Consider the following 15,604-nt stretch of genomic DNA (forward strand, 5'->3'; position numbering starts at 1 on the left):
CACGGACCCAACATTGTTCTCGGGAGGCTGTAATAGGGGATACTGAAATATCGATTAAAGGGGGTTTTCAAACACCATGTGGATAGTGATTTTGAACAATTAAAGTGTATGTAACTTTAAAAGTCTGTAGGAATATATATTTCGTGGACAATATCTAATACCAGTATTCCATATTTTCAGTTTGGAGTTTTGTTTTTAATCATTGCCACCATTGCAACACCTGAATTTTTTGTTTCATTTTTAGTTGGGGGACATAACATTATAAACATTAGATCATGACAGAAGAATGTGTGTGGGAGTGTGTGGGTGGGAATAACCTTAACACCTGTTAGTTACCTGTTTTTTGTCAGCCAAGCAAAATCAGCATCAGGCACCGGAAACAAGTCATAAATTAGATAAGCCGCCCACATATTTCTTGCAAATGACTTTTAGTTCAGAAGCATTTACGCTAAAGTAAAATCATTTTACACTAATGTTAACGTTACATGTATTGTCAATGTCCATTCTGCAAGTTTCTACTATATTTGCATTTGTTATCATATTAGAAAAAAAACTTCTACAGTAATGGGTAATACTAAATGAACGTAAATGCTACAATAAGAAGCACACAAAACCCCCAAGAACAATTTTATTTCAATGAAATAGAAGTTCTGTTCTTTGTAGAAGACGAACACTTTTTAATTGGGAAAAAATGACTTGTTTTTCTTTGCTTGTTTGTTCGTTTGTTTGTTTGTTTGTTTGTTTTCACTATTATACTGGTCTCTGCGTTGTTTTCAATGTATACGTCATCTCCCTATCAAAAACAGTGACATAATCCACCTGTGACACATTTTCAGCTCTAGTTCCCCCTGCAACAGAAATGGCACAGTCTAATATTGTTGCGCCTGCGCCGTGACTCATTGTGATCAAAGATGGCGGCGGCGACGTCGTGAAATTTGCAACTTTCCACCAAATTCAGTCTTTTCTTTCGCGCCATGGCCGAGAATCAAGAATCAACCCCAGAAGTCGAAAGCATGGCTAGCGTAGAAGGCTCAGAAGCGAAGCAATCGGGAGTAGCCGGAGGGAATCCCGAGGAAGGGTCGGGAAAACTCGGCGATGAATCGGGTGGCCTACCCGAAGATGACACTCAAAACACAGCTGATTCCAACTGTTTGCCCAAAGAGTCCGCTGACGCAACAGACGGGACTAAAGCCCTAAACCCACCGGAGGCGTCTGGAACTGAAGAAAAGGAGACCGAATCTTTACCAGAGGCTTCTATACAGCGGGAAAGTTCAGGCATCGACGCCATTATAGAAAATAGGGAAGAGCTATCCGACGCCTCTGCTGAAAGTGGCGGCAACGTTACGACAGAAGTACGACAAGACCACAACAAGATGCAAGTCGATGAAGACAGCGGGCTGAACAATGACTCAGAAACTGGAGAAAAGATTAGTCCCGAATCTTGTATGCAAGTTGATCCAATCGCGGCCATACCAAGTACTTCTGATGGGAGAGGGGTGGAAGGGGAGGAACCATTAGGTGCGGAGGGGGGAGAGCTATCCCCAGGGAAGGTGTCTGCAGCGCAATGTCTCTACCAAGTCAAGTGGATAAAATGGAAAGGAAAAGACACCCCTATCGTGACGCAGAATGAGAATGGACCGTGCCCGTTGCTTGCTCTCATGAATGTACTTTTCATGACGTGGAAGGTGCAGCTACCCCCCGGAACAGAAGTGGTCACATCCGATCAGCTCATGGATTATTTAGGTGAGGGTGTGTGGAGGGGGCAAACCCTTAAATATGTTAGTCAGATGGATAATTGATTGATGACGAAACTATTACTAACAACTACTGTAATTTAACTACGCGGTAACTAAAGTAAATTTCGTGGCACGGTGGATAAGACAAATTTCTGAACACAATCGGAACACAAAGCGCATATTCCTGGTTCGGAAATGGCGAATTCAAAAACTTCGAACATTAAAGAAAAAAAAATTACAGTAAACCAATGAGTTGGCCACATGTGACTGAGTCATACTAATAGTCATATCCCTTCTGGAGATAAACTGTATAGATAAATAGGTCTTCGTTCCAAATCTAATATGTTCATTTCATCTTGTGTGGGAGATTGAAATAGAGGTATGAAGTGGTACAGTGAATTGCTTAAGATTCACTGCACTGAAATTTTGCAGGACTGCGAAAATGAAAAGTTAACGGTTGAACCAATACAAGGAAGGGGGAGATAGAATAAATGTTAACAGTATGATGAACTTGCGGTAGAGGGGTCACTGCAAAAACCACAAGGTACATTCCATCAAAATCACAATTAATGATGAATAAAAATGAGCCAAAATGGACCCACCCAAGTGAAAACTGGTTCAACTGACAACCAGGTGTCCCTTATCACTTATGTTATAAGTGGTGACCTATTGCCCCAGGCCTTGCATGCACAAAATGGTTATCAGACAATCCTATCTTTTCTTTGTGCAGGCTCATGTTAATGGGTGGGAATCCAAAGATACCATACTGTGATAAGCTTGTATGGGTGCTGAAATTACCAGGAATTATAGCATGCTCTTGCTGTAACTTCTGGCTAATATGTTATTGTAAGATAATATAGTCAAACTTGTGCAGCAAGTGACCACCTCTACACAAGGACAACCTGGCCAATGTGACCACTTTTTGGTGGTCCCTTAGATTATCTTTCCCATTGACACAAGCATTAAGAATCCTGTTTATAGTGACCACCTGGACACATACATGTAGATCAGATTTTATCAGTCCCCTGGGTGGTCTTTATAGGCAGTTTTGACTAAATCATAAATTGCTCAGCACTTTGAGGGAATGCAAAAGGCAGCATTGACAACAGACAAGCTGAAGTGGTTCCGTAGTTTTTATTATTGTTCCCAGGGGGACCATGCTTGGTGTTATCATCAACCTTTTAGCCTTCCAAAACCACTTTGCTACACCTACTTGTATTTCTTACTAGAAAGGTTAAGAAATAATGTTACATGTAGCTTAGAAACATACAGTGGTCCATATCATTTGCTAAAAATCAAATTTATTGAATGATATACAGTAGAATCCAGCTATTTGCATTACTGTTAATAGCATATTTCGGGGATATGCATAAAATTCTGAAAACCAAAACCATTTTGCATTCCCACCATTAAAATAAAATGGCATAATTGCATTAGCCATTTTTGCATACTCCTGCTATTTGCATAAAATAATGCCAATGGTAACAGGAAAAACCGGTTGAACATGTCAAAGTCACTAACTCTTATAGATTGTATGCAAATGTTATTCAAATGTAAATCGAGTATGGATAGTTTCTATGGTAAGACAACTCCATAGGAACTGCTGTTGTCCTTTGTGTTTTGAAAAAGCTCTAGCAACTCCATTTTCATTTGCTGTGATAGGATACAGAAGAATAGAATTGCCAATTTTTTGCTTAATTTGCCATCCTTTGCACTCAACATCTGTATATAAACCGATGATATGCTTATGAATTCAATATGTTACATTTTGCATAACCTGGGAGTGAGTGAATTTGACTCAAAGTGTGTGTGTGTTTCCTTCAAGTGCCATCCTGGTAACCACAACAACCTCCTCCCCCCTCAGTGCCGCTCATTTTGTCCCCTAGGGTTAATGGACTACTCCGCATTATTGCATAAAATACTCTGACAAATCAGTTATGCAAATAAGCGGATTCTACTGTACATTGTTTATGATAAAGGAACTTATGTTGAATTCATAATCTGCTGATTATTGTAGGTTCAAATATGCAATACTTACTTCATTGATGGTATTATAGTAAAGTTATGCTGACTTTCCTTTCGTTCAAAAAAATGATAATTGATAACACAAATATATTTTTGAGTCCTGTATGAGTCCAGTATGACGTTTCTCATTGATGACAAGACACATTCAATTTAGTAGCACAGAAAACAAAACCCATCTACCGCCCAAAAATCGTGACCATAGCATGTCCAGAACACGAGATATCAAACCCATAAGTTTTGCTGCAGTACCTAACTGTAGGGAAGCTGATAGGGGGCCCAAAATCTAATAATTTCCAGTTTTTGTCATACCCTACCCTCACAGTCACACCAAATATGAAACCAATCCATCCAGCTGTTCTCGAGTTATCTTGTTCACCAACAGACAAAACGCTACTGAAAATATAAAAAACCTCCATGACATTTCATATAATATTCAATAAAAGTTTTATAATTATTTTACAATTTCTTCCCCACTCTATTTGTACAGGAGACTGTATACTCTCAAGTGCTCCCAAGAACTGCACGGAGGGACAGCTGTTAAACTACGAGCAGAATTTCCACGATGCCATGTCGGTCTTCCACAAGCTTCAGACTGGTCTGGATGTTAACGTCAAGTTCACCGGAGTCCGACACTTCGAATACACGCCAGAGTGTATAGTTTTCGATCTGTTAGGTAAGTCATAGGTGCCTTAGAAGTATTCATACGAATTTTATGGAATTCATAGTTCAAGTTTTTCAGAATACATACAAATTTTACAGAATTCCGACAATCAACTACATATTTTACGGAATTCATACAAGTTTTACTGATGCATAGTAAGAATTGTATGTATTCCATAAAACTCTGTAAAATGTATGTTCCTTAATAGTGGATGGTGTGAATTCTGTAAAATTCATATGTTTCTTATTAGTAGTAAAGCGTTTGGATTACGTAAAATTTATATGAATACTTAGGTACCCCTATAAGTGTGGCATGTTCATTTACTTACTGTACACTGTTCCCTTAGAATTGTATGCAAATTACATTACCAAGATATACCTGTCTTACGCCCTTTCAGGGTAAAGATCGCAATCTCTGGTAGAATCACAGATTCTAGCTGCAGAGGTCCCAACCTGAGTCTCTGTCAACTGAGATTGCTATCAGGATGCAAGAAGTGTGTATGGGTGGTCTGGTCTCCCATTTATAGATCCTGAGTTTCAAGTCAATTCATTGATCTAAAGTGACCTGATTTGAAGTTGAAAAGATCTGACTGTCTAGTTTTAAGGGATTACAATCATTATGTATCTTTACATTTACAGAATCAGATAGTAAGCTCTACTGGTAAATTGCCAATTCTGACAGATTGTAAACTCTTGGAAACCTGACATGCCCTAGCTATAAAATGCACTTGTACTTGTAGCCTTCAAGCCCACATAAAAATGGCCCTTCTGTGCTGTTTAAACATAATGTACATCATTTTAAGTTCACAGGGACTTTCGTGGTTAAAGAGGCTCTTGCAGTGTTTCTGGTTTGCAATTGAAATAATGCAGTTACTGTATAGTAAGACAGAGCACCATTTGGGATGAGTTTGCACTGAGATCTCACTGCAAAAGATAATGGAATATGCTTGAAATATTTCACGATCTATTGTACCCTATAAGCAGTCCAGTCCTTATACTACAGTAAATCTTAAAACTTTTGCAGCGGTTTTATGTTTGCAAATACATGTACAATTGCAAATTCATGACACCACGAATACGTCTCTCTTGCAGAGGATCATCTAAATCAGGAAAGAGGGGCGCTGCACACTCTCGTTTTAGCCCAGCGCCGCCCTGTTGAATTCAGATTTAAGCTTAATATCCAGCATATAGCCTTCACTCAGCAATCAATTCATCCATAAATACATAGAATTCGCTCCCTCGCATGTGTGTGCTCCCTCTTGTTTAATTTTTCTAGAAAAATCCCTGTCTTGTATGACTACAGAATTATGTTTCAACCTCCCTTTCCCCATACAACAAAATAAATTCTCAGCGAAAGTTAAAGAATCTACAGTAGGCTTTTCCAATAGTCCAGAGCTAACATTAGTGACATCCCAGATGTTAGAATTACTCCATCTTACTGTTACTTAGTCCTAATAAATCGGATTACTACAGAACACATGCCACTTGATTTACTACAATTTTCATACAAAAGGACACCACAGAAATATATCTATACAGGTTAGTTGCATGTACTGCATATTTTTTAAAATCAATATTTCATAGGTTCACATGAAAACGTCCAGGACAGTTTTTTGCTGCTGTGTTGACCTCATTTTAAGCCATTAGATATTGCATGAATTATTTATTACAGACACGTCAGATATCATCAAGCAATTATATTCCTGCTGATAAACAGGATTCTTTTTACCACTCACTCTCCAGATGTCATCTGTATAAGGATTAAACTTCTGTTTGGAACAAGACATAACTTATGACACCGTCCCCGAGAATTCAACCTGGGGAGTTCTTAGTTGGTGCCATTTACTCAAAATTTACTTTTCTGAATTGAATTTGAATGATGATATCATATGATCTTTAAATTTTTTCCAGAGGTATAGATCTAGTAATTCATGACAAGAATAAATGTGAAAGGAGGACTTATGATCAATGTTTCCATTTTTGATTACATATAGCAAGGCGGTTGTAGGCATACTAGTAGCCTCCTTGCATGTAGCAACAACGTTAACCTATGTATTTACAGCCATAAAGACAGAAAATTCTCTTTTCATATCATTATCTTTACATGTGTATATTTGTCCCCTAATTATTTTTAATAGGATATCCCTATCTGTATCCCCTTTACCAATCATTGAATTTGAAGGTTACCATCAAAGAGGAAAAAGGCTTTCCCAAATGTTTGAAAAAAAAATTTACTTTCATGCACAGTTCTCAATGTTTTAAGCTTTCTATAGTCCTGCTAGTAATGTTTGAAAGATAAACGTTCCGTTGTGGTGGCGTAAAAGTTAGAGTGTTTGGCCCAGAAGTCCTGTGTTTGAATCCCCTGACATGCCACCGATGTTGTTCCCTTGGTAGAAATGAGTATGTACTAGTAGTTTTGTTAAGAGTAACCCTCTAGTAGGACATTGAATGGAGGTCACATGTTTGAGGAGAGCCATACCTTGAGTACATTTCAAAGAACCCACCACGCTTATCTACATGTACAAGAGTAGGGGTCCTTCCTGGTGTGGTAAATAAATCTGTACGAATATTCTGCTTGTACCGATCAGTACAAACCTGGTGTGTTACGCAATGTGACAGTTTACCTGGTATGCAATACAAACAAACAAAGAAAGGTATGCCAAAAGTGCAGAAAATTTACATGACAAAATGTTTGTTGTCCTCCACTAGGAATAGTTCTTTACCACGGCTGGCTAATCGACCCCCAGAACCTGGATATCGTGACTGCCGTCGGGAACTGTAGCTACAATCAGCTGGTAGAGAAGATCATCTCCAGCAAGTCAGCTAAGGACAGCGAGGTCGTCAGTCAAGGTCAGGCACAAGTCAATGTCATCCTGAAAGTTAAGAGGGAGGGGGGTACATGTAGAAAATGTCGACTGTGAGAGAAAAATATATGATGCAGACTCTGTTCCATGAGACAAATCTGTACCGGTGAAACTATTTAGAATGAAATGTTTCTTTCTTTCTTTTGGAAAAGCGTCATTTTATTTATAATTTCTTTCAAAAATATGTGACAGTACTGTACTAAAAGAATCATTCTCCAGAATGACTGTTATGATATACTCTATAAAAAATGGTCATTGTGTAATGCTGGATTTGTGCTGCATTGATGCTATATTAGCCTGGCATTTTTAGCATTGCTGCCACCTCAGGCCCCATCCCTTGGCATTAGACCTATCCCATAGCAACACCCAGACCTGACAAAATGTAGAAATACAAATGAAAAACATAAAGATGCAAATATTTCCCAGACATGAAGCCACAGTGACTATCTTATTGGTTAAACTGCTAATTGGCTAGCTATCATTGGTTGAACTGCTAATTGTGACAGACAGCCAGACTTGGTCAATTTAGCATCAAAACATCTACAATTAGTATTAGGAATGAACATGCTACACCCCCCACCCCCCCCCCACAGGCATGATGGCAGAGGCGTACCTCGAGAGCACTGCCTCCCAGCTGACATACCACGGCCTGGCGGAGCTGAGCGGCACGGTCAAGGAAGGGGAGTTCTGCGTCTTCTTCAGGAATAATCACTTCAGTACGATGTACAAACACAAGGTAAGGACTGCAAAGGCAACAGATAAAAGCTAATAGTACTATATGGCACTGCCCCTGAGGTATTGCCAAAAACTCTGTTACAGCATACAATACTTCTCAATGTAAAAATGCAAATGACGACAAGTTGTAGCCTGTAGTACTGTAAATTCATGTAAGTTAGCGGTGGTTTTATTTAGCAGTGCAAAGGAAAAGGAGATTTTTTCAGTGTTTGAATTCGAAGTTGAAAAATTGTTATAAAAATAGTCATACATTAGAAACATATATTCCAGTGTAATACATTTGCGTTTGTGAGATCACTGCAGAAATAAAAGCACCGTGAACATTTAAAGATTTACAGTATTATCTGACAGATTGTTTTCCATGAGTTGTTTGTTTTGGGCAGCAATGTTATGGATTGTTTTTTGTATTCACAAACACCCCTCTTTTTTCAGAGTGAGCTCTTCCTGCTGGTGACAGACCAGGGTTTCTTGGGAGAGCCCAACGTTGTGTGGGAGACACTTTCCAACGTAGAAGGTAAAGATCTGTAAAGTATAGCCTGTACTATTCCATTTTGGAATTTTAACCAGGGAAAGTAAGGTATTTTTCTTGAACACAAAGAAGACCTTTTATCATTGTTAATCATGTGGGTATTGTAATTCTGTCAGGTGAGAATAGCTTGATCTCTGAATAAGTAAATTCCTTTTCCTTTGTGATGGTTGTTATTTCACAGTAGGAGGGAAAGGAGATTTTTGCAGTAATTTAAATTTGTGGTTGAAATAACAATACATTAGAATCGTATTCGCCATGTCATGAATTTGGGGTTGAGAGGTCCCAGGATAACCCAGAGGAGGTCATGCAACCATCCCAGCATTCCTTGCTATACCCATTCTGCAATACACATCCCAGATGACTGACTGTGGGCAACAAGAATATAGACTTGTCGTGTTGCCCTTGACAGTGCAGAAACTGCTACAGTTTGAATGTTTCAAGAATTACAGTAGTATTGAATCATGATTTTTCAGGTGATTCTACCTTTGTGGACGCTGACTTCAGGACGACCGTACCGAACCACGGGGGGTCCGCACAAGTGCCTTTGAGTTCCCAACAGCAGATCGATCAGGTACTGAAAACTGTCGTGAGCTCATTGGGCGATTCCTTCTGTACGCTCGCTAGGTATGCGCCGCTGCCTCAACAAAGCAAACAGCAAATGGACCAGGTATTGCTCTCCTTGTTGCCATGGATACCCATCCACCACGCCCTCTATTGTTATAGCTTATATGGTATGTTGTGCATGTACAGTTGAAACTAGATACAAAAGATTCCATAGTTTATTTAGCTGGAAAAATCATGGGGCTCAAATACTTAAATCCTAACAGAGGCCTGGAACTACTGGGTCCGTGTGCACTTTTTTTGCACCTAATTTTTGACTGTGGGTACACCAGTGCACCTAGATATTCTTGAACTTAAACTATTAGAAGAAGCAATTTAACCTTTATGATACTTTGTTTGATGTATTACTTGTTTAAGATTTTGAAGTTAGCAGTAGAATTTTAGACTGAAGGAGGCAGCAGGGTTTGTAAAATGAAGACATTTTGCTAACATTCTTATTAATTGTATTTAGTTTACCTAAAGTTCTTTCCGTTCAACAAAATTTTAGGTTAAGTAAACCAGTGCAAAAATGAATTTCGAGCCCTGTAGGCCAATACCTGCCTTTGTCCAAAAATAGAAATGCAAAACATGTAGAAATCTATGCTAAAATTCTACTGACACTGACAGACTATATTCTAGTAGCTTAATGTTATTAAAACGGCTAATTTTGGGAGAGCCAAAAAGTCACCCATAGATTCTACACTGCACAGTTTTAAGAAATTTTCCCAGATTGTTCCTTTTAACCACTAGCTCTGGGTCCCAAACCTTTGATAGGAGGGCACTGAATAGGTTATGCGAAGTAAACATGACATAGTTATAAGGAGAGGCAAGGAAGCATTTTAACAGTTTTCTAACCATGCCCCCCTCCCCCCTTGCAGGACTATCTTGTAGCGCTGACCCTTCAACAAGAGGCAGCCCAGGATGGAGAACAGCAGTCAGCAGCCATGTCAGAGTGAGTGATAATTACTTTTTCCCCTGGAGTATTGTAGAATGATTCAGTCTGTACAGGTAAAGATACTGGTGCTGAACACTATCCACATAAAGGTGAGCATGTCTGTCCTTGGTGCTGAACACTAACCACACACAGGTGAACATGCCTGTCCTTAGTGCTGAACACCATCCAATCACATTTAATCACATCTGTCCTTGGTGCTGACCACTTATCACACACCAGTTAACATGTATGTCCTTGGTGCTGAACACTATCAAGACACAGGTGAACATGCCTGTCATTGGCACTAAATTCAGGATCTAAAGGATTATCAAAATGTTTTCCTGTTGTTGCAGTCTGGAGCTTGCCAAGAAGCTACAAGAAGAAGAAGATGCGAGAGCGCAGCAGTTGTATGCTCAGCAGTTACAACAACAACAACAACAGCAGCAGCAGAGACAACAACAACAACAAGCTGCGGGTGCTGCCCAACCCCAACCCTTACCCACCCCGGCCCAGGCCCAGCCCATACCCGCCGGTCAACCACCCAGGAAGAAAGAGGTGAGTTTTTTATGCCAAGGAAAAACAGCAACTAGTTTTGAGGATTTAGATCAATTGTCATTACAAGGTCCAAGGTTTGTACTTGATGAATTTGACTTCCTTTTAAGTAAAGGGGCCGTAGTTAACCTTCTTCTACCAAGGTAGCCTTTGGTACCAAATTTGCATTTGGCTGAAGGGAATAGGCTTAGGACTGTAATGGGTGCAGGCTTACTACAAATTATGAAAATTGACCTTGTACATTGTATTATCTCAGTATTATGATTATGTATAAAGGGACAAATTGATATAAAACAAAGGTTTTGAATTCATCAATTCAAATTTGGATGGATTATCCTATGCCTAGGATAGGGCTGATAAGACAAGCCCATCTTTTAGAAAGGGACATTAATGCCGCACTGCTTGGCCATTAGTGTGGCATACTTAGAAGTAATGCGGCATTAATTTTGCCCCCAAACTTTCTCTGTCTTTCTACCTCCTCCCTTCTCACCACTCTTGTGGCTGTACTATTCACTCCCCCCCTCCAGGCACCGTCACAACCTAAACCTCCGACCCCTCCTCAACCATCTCAGCCGGTCTCCACAGGGGGGCAACCCCCTGCTGCACCCAAGAAGAAAGAGGTACGGCATGCCTGCATGCGTACATCGAAAAAATGGCTGCACACCCCCCTCCCCCTTTCTTGCTGTTGTAAAGTGTCCCTTCAGTATATTCTTGTAGCTACTGGCAACTGTTGGGCTATCTTTTTATGACTAGATAGAATTTTACAAACTAGAAAAAAACATTCAATCCATTTTCCACATGCTCATTCTTCAGCTATGATATGATTGGAAGTTGACAGCATGTTTCAGTTTTGTTTCAGGTATCGAAATACACCTATACAGGAACCTTCTTGCCTTTAGCATGAAATTCTTAGATTGAATTTGCTCAGATGATTTTTTTCAGCCCTGTCTTCACTTCCCTGCATGTCGCATCCCTTTCTAATGCTTGTATTTGTCTCAACTGCAGTATTCTCTGTGTCAAAGTAACTGTTCCTTTATTCCTTTACCATGAGATAAGGGAATGTACTGTAAATGCAGAAATGTTCGCACGGATTTGATTTCGCGGAAGGGAGAAAATGGAGTGTTTGCGGTGGTTTACGGTTCACGGTTGAAACAATAGTAGCTTTAAAGTCACACAATGGAACGGCTTTTCGCGGTGGTTTTAAGTTTGCAGTATAGAGTTCTGCGAAAACTGCGAACATAAAACCATTGCGAACACTTCTGCATCTACAGTATCAGGTAGTCTTTATTATTGCAATGAAGGTGTCTAGCATATGTTTATTTTGGGAACAAGGAGAATACGATTTTGCGTCCCAGGCTAAGTAAACTCACAATGTAAAGCAAAAGAGAAGATTGTGCTTTTTCCTTGGACCATAGCTTATGCTCATGCATGAAAAGGGATCCAATTTTGAAATAAAAGGATAAAACCTTCAGCTTTGATATGAAGTACTATGATACGTACATTTGTATTTATTGGACTTTTTCTCCCCTCTTACAGGATAAGTGTACGATTCTATGATGACTGTGCTGCTGAGAGCCCCCTCCCCCCCCCCATCTGAAGGAAACCTGCCACCCCTTTTTTGAAGTCCAAGAGCCCACACTAGAACAAAGTTCAATATGAAAATTTGGTGAACTATTTTGTCTGTATTGGAGAATTTTTTAAGCAAAATGTAATACCCCCAGTCGGGTAATGGTGTAATCCAACCGTAATAGTCTGACAAAGAGACAAGGGCCGTGGAATTTGAAAAGTAGGGGTGGACAGGTGTAGTGGAGGGAAGATTGGAAGTTTCCAGATGACATACTCCACTCTTGCAAGACACATATTTGGGAAAATGTGCATTCCAATCAGGAACAATGTGGTATGCAGATCATACAATGTACCAAACTGTGCCTCAGTCCAAAAATGTTACTCCTGCAGTACTGATATGCTCTGCTAGAGGGAGCTTTAAACATGCAAGCTTAAGACACCATGTTTGTGTAAGAAATGTTTTGTACAATCCTAGATTTGTAGTTTTGAAGCAGCACTTAACAATAGTGAAACTCACTCTCTGTTGCATTTCTGAACTCATTGTGGAAACTATTTTTTTTTTTTTTTTGGAAAGCCCATCTTTATTATAAGCCTGCATGATTGTAATTGTGAAAACAGTGAAAATTGTGACAAATTACAAAATGTTTTTCTTCAGAGATTGCTAAATGTAGCATTTTACTGACAGCCAAGCCCTAAGAATTATGGAAAGAACATCTATATAAAATTTATTGAAAAGATTATTTTCAAGCTCTTTTGTCGGAAAGGCCACTACCCCTTATAGTATTGTCTAAAGCTCATGATGATTGGATGAAACTGGAAAATGTTGATACATTGTAGCTTTAAGGAATTTGTTTGTAGACAATGCAGTAGTAGCAGTAGCATACATGACATTCTTCAGCTTGTATAAAGCTAATCGTTGCCAGTTTGATTTGAAAATGCTTTATGTGCTTTAATTTTTTTGTTTCAAGTGTCTGTTATTGGCTAAGAAGTCTTGAGGTTTTCTTGGTAGAAAAAGGAAAAAGTTTGAGAACTTCTGATCATCAAGAAAGTAGAAAATGAGTGGCTCAAACTGTACGATCAAACAAAGCTAACTGTAAGCTAGTATACGCGTATGTTTCAATTATGATAATTTGATATTTTTTACTTTTCACTGGTAGTTGTTTCTCAAGCTAGAAAAACTTGAAATTGGGCACTACACATTTTGTTGCAGTACTGAAATTTTGAGATATGTTTTATTTTGGGTAATTCGGCAGTTTTGTTTAATAATCATTTGAGTAGCCTGCCTAGAACAAATATAGATTCAGTTTGGGTAGTTTGGAAAAATTGCTACGAAAAGAAGAGAAAAAAAGCAATTTGATCGGACCATGGAGTCACTAGCATTTGTTCCTGCCAATTAAAACCATTTTGCTGTGTCTAAAAAAAGCAATTCAAAAAGATATAAAAACTTTATGAAATACCAGTAATGTTATATAAAATCACCCAGTTAAATTCCAATGTTATGATTTTACTTCCCACACCTATTACTACTAAAGCTATCAGACTTCTTAAAACCAACTTTTTCTGCCAATTTTTGTTGTTGTGCAAGGCATGGCAATGTTCCTAATTATAGCATTAAATTGTCTTAAGGATAAAACTTATATTTACAAGATGCAATAGAATTGATATGCAGCATTAAGTGTTCGAATATCCTATTTAGTTGTAAAATACAATTTCAGAATGTGCAAATCGATAACAGCTTAAGGAAAAAAAAAAACATTTTTCACCTCTGTTCAGTTAAAACTAGTCAAATTGTTTCCAAGTTGTGTTTTAGGTAACAGTTTTCCAAGAACCATAGATTATGATTTACAATCTTAGGAAATATTTCAAAATACAATACATATATATCTTAGCACAGTCAATGCATTGTATAGTTTTTGGGCAGTACTTTACCTTTTTTTAGGAAACATATTTGTTATACAAATTTGTAAAACAGATTTGGTAAGAGGTGGAATGAATAAAATTTTGTTTGGAATTATGATTTTGGCAAAAGGTTGGGCAAGTTTCCGGTATAAGCTAAAAATGGGTGAATATGATGTTACATATGATGTTACATATTGTACATGTGTATAGTATCTGTTAGAATTTCTGTTATTTTGCTATGTTGTTTATATATATAACCTACAGATTTTTTTGTCCTTTTTTAGCATGTTGATTTTGCAGTCTTCCTGCATTGTCCACCATTTAAAGCTACATCTTCTGATTGGTTCTTCCCATAGCAACTCAAGTGCAGTATGTCTGATTGGCCAATCAAAATCCACAACATTTACTCCAAGGAATACATGATTTGACAAGAGCCTGTGTTGATATGTTGTTGAATGTAGACCCAAAATGAAACGGAGGTGTCAGATTACTGTGTGAATTTTCATAACCTGATAAATTCATGACCTGGCCTAGCAACAGAAAGAATAGGAACATTTCATTTTACTTTCTTCTCTTTACAAAATCTCTTCACATGTCTATACCCCCTTTCCAATGGGTTAACAAGGATATATGCATCATAGTACATGTATCTGAAATGCTGTAGTAATGTGCTTTGTAGCTACCATGCAGTGTAGGTATCTTCTTTGCTACTGGTATATTTTGTATTGACCCGGTTTTTGTATGTGTTTTGTTTATACTTACCTTTTTTCAGTTAAATGAAAGCAGATCCAAAAACTTTAATTTGATAAATTGGTTAATGGTGAAGGCATATTTTATGCTGTGTGCTAATTTCAATTGAGTTTTTGTCAATGTTTTTTTTCTAAAGTAATCTGACAAGGATTTTTTTTTAAATCCCTCCATTCAATAGTGGCATCTTCCATTTCCCTTACTGTAGTAAAGGATAAATGGAAGAGTCCACTAATTGATTAGGGTTGTGGAGAGTGAATTGTTTTCTATTTATTACTTGCTGAGTAGAGAACTTGGAAGGGATAGAATAATGATAGATATCAAAGGAGCATCTTTGTTTTTGGTTAATAATGATATGTATAGTTTAAGATTAACATCTATTTGTGGATGGAGAGGGAATTCGAAGATAGAAAACAGTTGAATTGAGCTGTAGTATTTTGGTTACAACACCATAGCTTTGCAATGCACATGTATATGAACTTCCATTTCTTTACAATGTTGATGTCAAACTGCTTTAAACTGAGACCGAATGTGTTGTCAGGAAATGTGCAGTACACTTAATAAACTTTTCAACTGGTTTCAAGGACAGAACTGGACAAGATTGTGTGTTTTGTTGCATGTATGTGGTGTGTGATTATTTTATGCAGTAGACTATAAATTATGTAAATGCTGTAGACTAATTTGCTTGCTGAAGAAATATGGTTGAAACTAGCCATATGGCAATAATTTGCCATGGATAGACAGCCACTGAGTTACA

At 38.3% G+C, this 15,604-nt stretch overlaps 1 protein-coding gene across 3 annotated transcripts; it reads left to right on the forward strand.

The window, feature by feature from the left end:
• The first annotated feature begins 880 nt into the window (after window positions 1–880).
• On the forward strand, window positions 881–15,438 carry LOC136425311 (ubiquitin carboxyl-terminal hydrolase MINDY-1-like). 3 transcript variants are annotated; one of them, XM_066414156.1, is made up of 10 exons: window positions 881–1,743; window positions 4,249–4,434; window positions 7,131–7,271; window positions 7,879–8,021; window positions 8,453–8,534; window positions 9,023–9,216; window positions 10,028–10,101; window positions 10,437–10,638; window positions 11,163–11,255; window positions 12,172–15,438. In XM_066414156.1, the coding sequence occupies exons 1-10, from the start codon at window positions 975–977 to the stop codon at window positions 12,190–12,192; spliced, it is 1,905 nt and encodes a 634-aa protein (XP_066270253.1). In that variant the 5' UTR covers window positions 881–974; the 3' UTR covers window positions 12,193–15,438. The 3 variants fall into 3 exon arrangements, with proteins under 3 accessions (XP_066270253.1, XP_066270254.1, XP_066270255.1); XM_066414158.1 differs by having other exon boundaries at window positions 883–1,743; window positions 9,023–9,120; XM_066414157.1 differs by lacking the exon at window positions 11,163–11,255 and having other exon boundaries at window positions 882–1,743.
• The last annotated feature ends 166 nt before the right edge of the window (window positions 15,439–15,604 follow it).

This window comes from Branchiostoma lanceolatum, chromosome 19 (assembly GCF_035083965.1).
Source record: "Branchiostoma lanceolatum isolate klBraLanc5 chromosome 19, klBraLanc5.hap2, whole genome shotgun sequence".
NCBI lineage: Eukaryota > Metazoa > Chordata > Leptocardii > Amphioxiformes > Branchiostomatidae > Branchiostoma > Branchiostoma lanceolatum.